Here is an 11,956-nt window from a genome sequence, read left to right as displayed (position 1 = left end):
GCTTCTTGTTAAGGATTATACACGTTATCCTCGGGGGCAACATTTTCATGGATCTTAGTTGCATGTTGTATTAAATCAACACTGCTGCAAGTTTTCAGAATCCAGAGGTATCTGTTCATCAAGTATGGTATCATTATTGCTTTGTCTTTTTTTATATTTTTGGTAAAATCTAATGGTTCAACTTTTATGCTTTTTTGTGTTTATACAATTTCAATTTTTCAAACGATTATCCATACATAATTACACCATACAAATACAATTTTCATTTAAACGTTGGAATAATTTTCAGTAATCGGAATGCATCAATTATTATATGAAAACATGATGAGAATTATAATGATTGGATTAAAATTTGTTTAGAGAAAAAGTTAAAAGTACGAATTAACAAATATATAATAATTAAAAAAATACACAGTATATTTTTATATTAGACTTTTTTTGTTGTAAGTATTTATTTATTTATTTTGTAAAAAATGTTTTTGTAATAACAAAAAGGGATTGAAACTGAAATATTTGAATATTAAATTAAAATTAAACAAAAGCAGGATTTGATTTGTGATATTTGGTTGGGAGCACTGCTCCACTTGCTGCTTGCACAGTAGCACGGTGCGTTTTGACTCAAAGCAGTGGTTGCATCTTCTTCCTTCGTGGGGTTAGGGTTTTGGGGTAGCTGAATTTTTCGTGTGCCCGACGATACGAGAAAATGTTGGGATTCTTCTATTGACGTTCCATCGTATATGCGCCAAACCAAACCACGCTTTGCATGCGTTTGATTTACCGTTTGATATGGACGCCGAAGCGGACTCAACTCAAATCCCTAATATAAGGTCAATCTGCTGCGCCTCGCTTTCAATTTTTCGTTTGTTTTATTTCTATCATGATTGATCACCGTTTTGCCATTGATCGGAAAATGAAATTAGGAGGATGATAGAATCAAATTCAAAGTTATTGAGTTTTTAAATTGGTTATTTCTGCATTTTATTCTCTGCTTCACTTTAGAGGATTCACTTGTGTGAGAGAATATTCTATCTAGTTTTCAATCGGTTTGTGGGAGCTAATGAGTATCTCTGAAATATATGATTCCCTGAATTTGCTATTTACAGTGACTAATGCGTATCTGCGATGTGTAGTGAATGATGGAATGTACTATGGTTCTGAGTAGAATAATATATATTGAATCAGTGCACTCGGTGTTGTTCTTTTTTTATTCCTTTGCGTAGTTCGTTTGAAAAATAGTTGATTTTTCTTCTTACAGACACAAATGCCCGGCATGCTATAAACAATTCAAGAAGAAAGAGCATCTAACTGAGCACATGAAAACCTCAAACCATTCCGTCCATCAGCCTGCATGTGGGGTCTGTCAAAAGCACTGCAAATCTTTTGAGTCTCTGAGGGAACATCTTACTGGTTAGTCATTTGTGTATTCAATCTGTGCTGTCGACATTATTTATTGATTCCATGTTTTATGCTCGTTGTTTATGTTTTCTTGTTCCTTTTTTAATTATGTTTTAGGTCCTTTGCCAAAAGGAGTTTGTTCAAAGATTTTCTCTCAGCGGGGCTGTCAACTTTGCTTGGTACTATTTGATAGTCCCGGGTCTCTCGTTTCTCACAGAGAAACATGTCGCTTATCTGCCCCTACTCGTCTAGTAAGTTGATAATTGACAACCTTATGAAAAAATAGCTTTCTTATGTTACCGTTCACCTTAAGTAATCAAAGGAACCTGCTTACATTCAGTGTTTCTTGTATATTCTTTTATTATCTGTTAGGATTAGGAAGTTTATGTTGTTTGTTGAACTGTTGCAGGGAACACGAGAACTGCCCTGTATAGATTCCCAATTTGACTGTCTAGATTCTTCTGATGAAAACCATGCTGGCTGGGGCCCCGGAGGAGCAGTTGGAATGGACTGTGAAATGGTTGGTGGTGGAAGTGATGGTTCTCTGGAACTTTGTGCAAGAGTATGCTTGGTTGATGAAGATGAGAACTTAATCTTTCATTCATATGTACAACCTCAAATACCTGTTACCAATTACAGGTACTTTTGAATTTGTTTCATTGTTTTCTTTTCTTTTACAGATTACTTGTTTTAGGTTTGACAGGGAGAAGGAAATGAAAAGGAGGTATATAGGATAGAAATATCAATGTTTCACTATTTTTCTGACAGCAGAAATAGGGACGAGGGAAGTCTTTCCTATGGGATCCTCCTCTTAAATTGGCACGAAATAGAGGGGAGAGATGATGTCTATTTTTCATTGTCTTTTTAGTTTCTTAAAAAATTAACTAATATTTGTATAACAAAATAATATAAATAATAAATAATTTAATGTTGAAAATAATAGAGAAAAATAATCTTTTTTTGGATTAAATTAGTACAAGGATATTTCATACAATTTATTTACTTTTTCATTCTCTCTTTCACTCATCCAAACAAATGAGGCAAATTTCTCCACTTTTTCCTTCTTATTTTTATCAATCCAAGACAACTTATTTTTTTAAATACATTTATCCTTTATTTCTATCCTTCATATTTCTTTACTTTTATTCCCAATAAAGCATTATTCTCATAGAAAAGTGAGTGTTGGGGTTGATTTTGTTTTGATATTTCAGATATGATATAACTGGATTGACAGAAGAACATCTCAGAAATGCCATGCCCCTTTATGAAGTTCGAGAAAAGATTTTGCAAATGCTATACAATGGAGAATCCATTGGCAAAGTTAGACTAAATGGTGGAAAGGCCAGGCTTCTTGTGGGGCATGACTTAGCACACGATTTAGATTGCTTGAAAATGAATTATCCTGATCATATGCTAAGGTAGATTCTTCTTAATAACTGAAATTTTGTTAAATCCTGCTTGACAGAATTATTCTTGACAACACTGTCTTGCACTAATTTTTTTATCACCGCTTTAAGGATTTATCATGATGATGAACTTAGCAGTTGTTAGAAATCCCCTGAATTTCTTCTGTTTTTCTCCTTTTTATTATCATCATATATACGGTATTATCCTAAACAAGTTTCCAGACTTTAAAGATCTATACTATTCTAATTATTATTAGCACTCATCTTTTGCCTATGCTTTATGTTGTGCATTGAAGAGACACTGCAAAGTACCGTCCTTTGATGAAGACAAACTTCGTCAGCCATTCGCTCAAGTATCTCACCCGAACATATCTTGGGCAAGTTAATTTTTAACTCAATCTTTTTTCCGTTTAAAATTTCTTCTTCCAATTTAAAGTTTTCCTTTTATTTTAAAAATCAAATTGGCATGATCTAATCGGCCCCATTTGTATGTACAATTGTTCAATGACTACCATTTCAATTTTCCCAGGATCCTTATAGATTCTATGAATGATACTTCTCTCTATACTAAAATAAAATAAAATTGGAGATTAATACTTTCTTATATTCAGTACGAATAAACTAATTTTGAAGGACATGTTCAAGGTGATTGTAAATATAAAATTTTATAAACTAAAACAAGTTTTTAGTTATTTTTTGTGGTTTCGGTACCGAATTTTAAATCCAAACATCCTATGCTAAATGATTGACCACTATCTGGGTCTGTTTGCTGGCAAATGAGGTTTGACTGGCAACAGTTGAAAGTGCAGAGGGGTGATAGTGGAGGTGGTGGCGGAGGAGGTGTGGTGGTTATAAGTAGTGATGGTAACTGGTGATGAAGTCCGTTGTTGTAGTTGCTGTGGTTATAGTAATGACGGTGGTAGCAGTGATAATAAAAACATTGATAGCTGACTGGGGAGCAGCAACAATGAGGACCATGGTGGATTGATTAACGTGAACAACAGTGGTGGTCTGACAGTGATAACGAGTGTAAAATGGTGACCATAGTGGGAAACTGGTGGCAATGAGGGAGGTGGTGGGTTCTAGTGATGACAGTTTACACGGATGGTTGAGGAGAGATGGGGAAACTAAATTGCTTGTTCTTCCTACCAAAATCCATCATAAAGCAAAACCTTTTTTTTTAAATTCAGATAAAAGTATTTTAAAACCAACTAAAAATCAATTCGGCTCCATTCGAAAATCCAAATTTAAGAACTTACGAGCATTTTTCTTTTGTTTTAAAACAAAATGTATTTGACTAAAATGAAGCTGCCGAATTGGTTTTTGGCTTTTACTTGGAAGAACAAGTAATCCAGTTTCTCCCATCTCCCCTTACAAGCATCCAAAGTTACTGCAGTGTGTATGCATCCTCAATCAATACTTACCTGTTTAATCTTTAAATTACGGTAGTTAACTGCTCTCAATAATTTTTTGTTGTGTTTTTGCTTTACAGTTATGATATCCAATCCGGCACTCATGATCCGTATGAAGATTGCATTTCTGTCATGAGACTATACAAGAGAATACGAGCTCAAATTCATCCAGAGGAAGCCCATGAAACACCGAGTCACAACATTGTTTGCGTGCCTGATAGCTGGAGATCCAGGGAACTTGAGAACCTCACTCCAGATCAGCTCTATGCCATGTCAAAATCGGATTACAAGTGTTGGTGCTTGGATTTGAGGCCTAGATTGGCATCCTGAATTGTTTTATCATTGCATTTCTCCACAGCATCATATCTTAATATGCATATTTCTTCAGACACTATGAAAATGGGGTGGTAAAATGTTTTGCAGTGAAATTTTCAGTGCTTATCGCATAGTCTGGTCCTCGGATCAAGAAAAATATTAAGCAAAGACAGGTTTTTGATTATGATGCTTTTGTAAATATATATAACTGTTTGTTCAAACCAAATAAAGGCTACCCTTTTTAGAATGAAGACTTGCCTACCATAATAAAGGCTACCGACACAAACATAAATGGATGTGAGGTTTGTTCTAGATCCAATTTCAACGGAGCCACTTAGATCTAAGTTGCTGATTGGAACAAAAGGACTTTTCATTTTCAAATATAAACATGTTTAGTTATTATTTATTTATTTTTCTTTAAAATAATATACCTTCTTTCTTTACGACCAGAAAATTATTGAATTTATATTAATTATCATGGGAAAGTTTCATTCCTAATTATGAAGGTGAAAAATGTTTTATTCTTGTCTATTCCTTTAGTGTAAGAACTTTCAACTTGAAAAGCAGGTGTCTCCCCCTTTTAATTAGGTATTTTCACCTTGCTATTATAAAAATCTTTAAAATATCAAACTGTTATCTTTGTCAATTGCTACATAAATTTGCTCAACCGTCTATTTGATTAATTTGATAGTCATTTTACTATAAAATTAGAATATACAATGAATTATTAATTGTAATTACATGTTTATTATGTAATGTAAAGGTTAAAATGTACATTTGTTACTATTAATTGTAGATTAATATTATAAGCTGCTTTTAATTTTGAGCAAAAACAATATTTTTCTTTTGTAATTAACTCTTTAATATCAAAATAGGATCCTGTATGTTAACACCATATACAATAAAATACATACACTTCACGTACCAATAAACTAATATCTTAATCATATTTTATTTATTTTTTAATTAAAAAATTATTATAATGATTTGTCAAATATGTGTTTTATTTTTTTGAATGTTAAAGAAATCTTTTCCATCAAAATAACATCTAGGCTCGTTTAATGGTTAGGATATAATATGATACGATAAAAATATAATGATATAACTAAACGAAAAATGAAAATAATGTTTTTTTAATAATAATAATAATAATAATATCAGCAATAAAAATATAATTAATAATATTGGTGAACCAAAGTGAGAGCAGTAATAATAACAATAATGGCACCTATAATAAAAGTGGTGATAACTGTGTAAGAAAAAGTTGATAACAAAAATAATGATAATATTTCTAATGGAATGGTGGATAGTAGTAAACGAAAGGTAAATTATTCCATCCCATTATTTTTTACTCAAAATTTCTTTTAAATCAGAATAAGGAAAATCATATTCTATTTGCGTAACAAACAATGTAGGAATCCTATTTTATTATATATCATGATTAAAAGACTTGAATGAGAGAAAAACACGCAAATGTCATCACATGGCACACATGCTTACTATAAAAGGCTTCAATCTATTTCGTTGAATACATAAAAAGTATTAAAATCATACAACATATCCATCAATCTACTGTTATAACTATTTCATCAAACTCATTAACACAATAATTAAGAAAATTTAATTACTGATTAAGCCCCAATTAAACTTTGCCATTTTTTGTCAACTGGGTAAGTGAAATGCACAGAAAGAAAAGTGGGAAAAAACCCTCTTTGCAATGAGATATCACAGAAAGAAAAAGGGAAAAAATTTATAATTGAATTCAATGAAACGAAAGCAATGAATTTCACTTCATCGATAGCACCCAACATTTTTAGCTTCACAAAATCCAAACTTGACAAAAAGGGCAAAAAAATAACAGAAAACTGAAAGAGAAGGAAGAAGCTGAAGCGAACCTAAAATTATTTACTGAATTCACCGAATAACAAAATTCAGAGAAGAGAAAAACATGAAGCGGAAGGATCAAGAAAGAGGAGCACCGGAGTGAGGAGGAGGAGGAACGAAGCGAGCGGCGGCCTCTTCTTCGTCGTAGAACAAGTCATCGGTTCTTCTCAAGGCGGCGTGCGCCACCACCAGGACGGCTCCGATGAGGAGAGCCACCAGGATGTTGGGGATGGCGCCGGTGAGGAGGAGGAGCGCGACGGTCAGCACGCCCATGACGACGAGCACGACGCGGTCGCTGATCATCCGGCCGAAGAGGAAGAGCGGCTCGTCGCGGAGGAAGTAGAGGAAGAGCCACGCCACCGTGAGCACCACGAACACGATCAGCGATATTGGATACCAGAGGAGACTGAGGAAGAGCACGACGAGCACCACGATGGCGTAGTTCATCTGGAAGTAGCCGACGTTCTCCTTCACGCGGCGCACGGCGTCGGAGAAACCGGCGGGAAGGGCGAAGGAGTGGAGGTTGAGCATGATCTTCCATGGGCGGCGCGTGGCGAGCCCCTCCTTGACACGCTGCTTGGCGCGTGAGATGAACTCGAGGTTGGTGGAAGGTGAAGAAGACGTTGGAATTGCGCCGTAGTTGGTCATCGTTGCCGAACACTTCTTACTTTCCTTCGTTGGTTTTGACGAACAAAGATAAAACACTCTAACAATCATTAATAAACACCCCAATTATTTTTTATTTATTTATTTATTTATTATTATTATTGTTATTATAAATTATCCATTATTTTAATTATAACGTGCCTGAGGGTTTGTCTTCATTCCTAGGCACCTTCTCATTCAAAATTAAACAAATTTGTTTCTTATTTTCACATTTGAATATATAGTTATTTTTAATTAATAGGTTTGAATAATCTATAATAAACCTAGAGTTGAAGCATGCATAATTATTAGAGACTCAACAAAAGGAGCTATTTGTTTTCATTAATAGTTTCCAACTTTTTTTATAAAAAGAAGGAAAAAGAATAATTAAATTATATCATGTATATAACCAATGAATGATAATAATAAATAAAGTCAGATCATTCGTGGGTTAGATTTCATGCAAAAATTTTGTAAGAAACTCAAATTCTATTTAACTATTTACCACGGGAGCAATAGAAAAAAAAAACCTACATTTTTCTTCTTACTTTTAGTGTAAAACTACAATTAATTAAATTTTATCATTAGTTTGATTTTAAAATAAACAACTATTTTTCGCATTATATTTTGTGAGTTTTATAATTGAATTTAGTTTTCAAAAACATTGAGTGTGTATGTTTAAAAGCATACAATTTAAATCAATCATTAAAGAAGTAATAATTAGCAACTTTAACGATCCATTTTAAAATCACATAGTTTTAGTTCGGGATGAAGAAAACTATATTTTTTTAAAATATAAGGATGAGATGCAAACTTGAAAGATTTGAAGTAAATCAAATGTTAATCTTTGATAAAATATGGTTTATGCACTTTTTTTTAGGATGTTAATAAATATTTTTGATAGAATATTATGTTTACGTAGAAATGTATGTTTAAATACACTTAAAAATTATGTTTTATGACTTAATTTATGAGTTAAAGTATACAAAATATTATGTAAATTCTTAATTATTTATTCTTTAATTTGTTATTGATATAAATTTTATTCTGATTAAACTTGTTACACGAGAATATATTTATGGAAGTTTACGAATTGAACATGAAAAAGAACAATATAGAAACTTATTTTAATATTTTTCTGAAGAATGCGTATATGTGTATTTGTATATAACAAATTTTTATTATGAAGTTTTTTTTAAGTAAGGGTATTATAGTTATTCTTGATGGGACGGTAACATAAATTATTTTCCATATTGTAAGAATTCTTCTTTTTAAAACCTTCAGCTAAATAAACGTTTAATAATAACCATTGAAAAGTGATATATATATATATATATATATATATATATATATATATATTTATAAAATTAATTAGTGTAGGTATATTATTTGTCTTTTTATAAATTAAATAATGGTATAAATATTGTGGGTTTTGACAGGTATAGATGTTAGCAAATAAAATTATGGCACGAAATAGTTGGGATGTGTATTATATTAATATTGTTGTTGCTATCTAATGAAACGTGTCTATACATTTACTTATTTGACTTTTATGATAAAACAAAACCTTTTTCACTCAACCTAATCCTAATCCTTCAATCTGTAAATCATCAAAATAAAAAATATATTTTTTTTATCAACAATAAAAAATAAATAAATAAAAACCACTTAAGGAGTGGTCCAATCCTTATACATAAAGAGCTAGCACGTTACTAACCTCCAAATATCTTTCAACTTAAATAAGGAAGAATCAAATCAAACTCAAAAAAGCATTAAACAATCAGCCTTATACAATCTATTGGATTCAAAATTTAGTTGGATACGTAAAGGAATTATAATAGGACTTTGCAAAAATCCAAAACCAAACATTTATCTGTAACCATGCAAATACCTCAAACGCATCTACCAGATACCTGTAGAAAAATATATACATATTATATATATATATATATATATATTTTTTTTTTTTTTTAAGTAGAAGGAAAAAAATGGTACCCATATGATTATTAAATACTGACAGACAGATATTTAGGGAGAGGAATGATTGGCCAGTGTTGTTATTATACACTTTATTTATAATAATAAATACAATTCACTCTAATTAAATAATTTCATTTTTTTTAACACATTCAATGGCCAAGACAAATCCTGTAATATTTAAATACAATCTGTTATACTTAATAAATATTTCCATCATCTTTTATTTATTTTTCCTCTTTAATTGATTATTAATTAAAACAAGATATTATAGTATAATATTGGCAATTGGATCTTTGGATGATCCACCAATATTTGTTTGGTTATTGCTAAGATTTGTGCTATTTGCTGTGTTTATGCCTAACAAGTAAAGGCATATGCCAGAAAATCTATTGCCGAAAATTAAAAAAAATAATTATTTGTTTTATTAAATAAATAGTTATTTATTAAAAGATAAAATTGTGACATCAAAGAATTACTAAAATTATGTAATATCTTTATATAATAGTATAGATAATACATAATATTATTTATCTAGTGTGATCAAAAGTTCATAATTAAGTGTGGTTTAAGTTCTTTGATTATGTATTAATAATAGATGGAATGAAAGTAGTGAGTTGCTAATATTTTAAATAAGTTTTTTCCTCACTTATTAATCTCTACATTAATTCATAACCTAAACTCATCTTTCTTAATTAATGGTTCTGCTTCTCATTTTTTGTGTTTTATATGTTTCTTGTACTCCTCTTCCTTAATTAACCAATCAACAGATTCAAACTTAATAATAATATTCATAGCCATTTAGGACAGTTGGCACAAGTTCTTAGGGTTGTGTGGCCCTAGAAGCTTGCTTCATTTGTGAAACTGAAACCCTAACCAATCACATAACTGAAGAAGAAGAAGAAGAAGAAGAACCCTAACATAACTTTTCAGATTTGGCTGTTCAATGCTTAAAGAAACAGATTCTATGTTATTCAAACTTCAAGGATTTATGCTTAGTTTTTTGTTTTTTTTTTTCTGTATATACATATAGCTTTGTCCCTGTATTTGTGGATGACTAAAATTTCTAAGGGCTAAATAATAATTTTTTTAATTAAAATAATTATATTTTTATTAAAAGTTTATCTTTCAAAGTTCCACACTTAATGAAAAAGATTTTTTATTAAATGATTACATTGATTTTTTTTACATGTATTTTTTAGTGTTAATAAAGTCATTCATTGAAATTTTAACTTATTTAAAATACATAATATATTCACTCATGCATATTGCACGTAATATAAAATAAATTGATGGCAAGGATTTGAATAATTAACTGAATTATAAACAATATAAAAAATATATAAAGAACTAAACTAAAAGACACAATTTGTAAAAGAAGTATCTTTTAGAATGGTGAAACATGTGCTTATTAACAATTCGATAATAAAGAAACAAAGATAATGATGAAATAGATAGATGTTTCAACTAAATTTAATGATAATAAAACAAAAACTACTTTTAATAAATTGACTAGTAAATAACATTTGCATTGGGTTGATGTCTAAGTATCAAAGAAGAACATAATATTTAAAATAAAAATAATAGGAAGTAATCTTTATGACTAAATTAGATAGTAACAATTTAAAGTATTTGTTAAACATAGCTACATAAATACGCCTACAAAATAACAACAAAATTATTATTTTATTTTTTTTTATAAAGTTTTAGTGTTAGACATCACTATGCAACTTGACATCTCAGCTAAGCTGACACCTCAAGAAACAACAATCATATGCCATCACATAAAAAAAAATATTATTAAAAAAAAGAAAAAAAGAAAAAAAGAAAAATATGGGGGAACTAGACCAAAACTCATATGTTAACACAAACGATACATAGGTAGATTATACCTATTCATAAATAATTCTAACAACAAAACTATTATTCTTACAAAATAAAACTATTTTTTCCTTTCTAAGATTAGAATCTCATTCCCTTAATTTCCTTAATTCCTGAAAGAAAAATATTAATTACCATTATATTATAATATTAGTTAATAATAAAAGTGATTATATATAAAAGTTTTTTCACACCTCTTTTTGAAGGATATATATATATATATATGACCTCACAAAGCACTTAGATTGGAAAATCTAAAAAAGTAGATCACATGTGCATTAAAAGATTGAATCACATGATCTTAGTATAAAGCATATATTGCATGTGACTTGCTTCATTGAAAGAAATAACCATTATTTGAAATATTGGGTCCATTAAATTTTGATGAGAAAAAATACTTTGTTTTACTTATTTCTATCATTATATATTACTTATCACCCTTAAATATATTTAATACATACGATAAAAAATAGTAAATATTACAAGAAATGAGAATTAGAACTTATTTGATGATCATTAAAAAAAATAATGAAATAAAAATTTATTTTAAAGACAACAAATAATTAGTTGTTATACTGACTAAATTAGAGACCATTTTAGGAATTAAATAAATTTTTGGTTTTTAAATTGGTATCTAATTAACAACCAAGGTTTTTGCTAGCAAATTTAGAATCTAAATAATTGGTAGTTAAAACCTTGGTAGCTAATTAGATACCAATTTAAATTTTTTTTTTTTTAGTTTTTAAAATAATATCTAATTTAATTACTATTGTAACTAATTATTTTGGTATCTAAAAATTGGTTTATATTTGATAATTATTTGATGATTTTTAGTGGAAGTTAAATTTTGTAATTTTATTGGAAAGTTCTTTTAACTGTAGAAGATGTCTTAATCTGCATGTACAATAGATAATGGTCTATTTAGTTAGTTAATTGGATAACATTAAATCAAATATTCATAGTATAGTATGTGTCCATATTAAATGTCACAATCTTTTTGCCCATAAAAAAGAAACATGTCAAAATCTTTAATGTGCATTT

At 29.7% G+C, this 11,956-nt stretch overlaps 2 protein-coding genes across 3 annotated transcripts; one reads left to right on the top strand and one right to left on the bottom strand.

Moving 5' to 3' along the window:
* Positions 1 to 103: 103 nt before the first annotated feature.
* On the top strand, positions 104 to 4,779 carry LOC137835865 (uncharacterized). 2 transcript variants are annotated; one of them, XM_068644601.2, is made up of 7 exons: positions 104 to 827; positions 1,256 to 1,407; positions 1,513 to 1,646; positions 1,805 to 2,034; positions 2,607 to 2,813; positions 3,098 to 3,178; positions 4,294 to 4,779. In XM_068644601.2, exons 1-7 carry the CDS (start codon positions 787 to 789, stop codon positions 4,541 to 4,543), a joined length of 1,095 nt encoding a protein of 364 aa, XP_068500702.1. In that variant the 5' UTR covers positions 104 to 786; the 3' UTR covers positions 4,544 to 4,779. The 2 variants fall into 2 exon arrangements, with proteins under 2 accessions (XP_068500702.1, XP_068500703.1); XM_068644602.2 differs by lacking the exon at positions 3,098 to 3,178 and having other exon boundaries at positions 520 to 827.
* A 1,515-nt stretch (positions 4,780 to 6,294) lies between these two features.
* Positions 6,295 to 7,146, bottom strand: LOC137835871 (PRA1 family protein F3). The gene has a single exon (XM_068644611.2). The coding sequence runs from the start codon at positions 7,127 to 7,129 to the stop codon at positions 6,491 to 6,493; it is 639 nt and encodes a 212-aa protein (XP_068500712.1). The 5' UTR covers positions 7,130 to 7,146; the 3' UTR covers positions 6,295 to 6,490.
* Positions 7,147 to 11,956: the final 4,810 nt, after the last annotated feature.

This window comes from Phaseolus vulgaris, chromosome 5 (assembly GCF_051622355.1).
Source record: "Phaseolus vulgaris cultivar YP4 chromosome 5, ASM5162235v1, whole genome shotgun sequence".
Taxonomy (NCBI): domain Eukaryota; kingdom Viridiplantae; phylum Streptophyta; class Magnoliopsida; order Fabales; family Fabaceae; genus Phaseolus; species Phaseolus vulgaris.
This window is presented reverse-complemented; position numbering and strand designations above follow the sequence as displayed.

Coding starts and splice junctions, on each gene's coding strand:
- LOC137835871 (XM_068644611.2), bottom strand. CDS start 7,129: ATGATTGTTAGAGTGTTTTATCTTTGTTCGTCAAAACCAACGAAGGAA.
- LOC137835865 (XM_068644601.2), top strand. CDS start 787: ATGGACGCCGAAGCGGACTCAACTCAAATCCCTAATATAAG. Junction 828..1,255: donor ACTCAAATCCCTAATATAAG/GTCAATCTGCTG, acceptor TTCTTCTTACAG/ACACAAATGCCCGGCATGCT. Junction 3,179..4,293: donor CTCACCCGAACATATCTTGG/GCAAGTTAATTT, acceptor TTTGCTTTACAG/TTATGATATCCAATCCGGCA.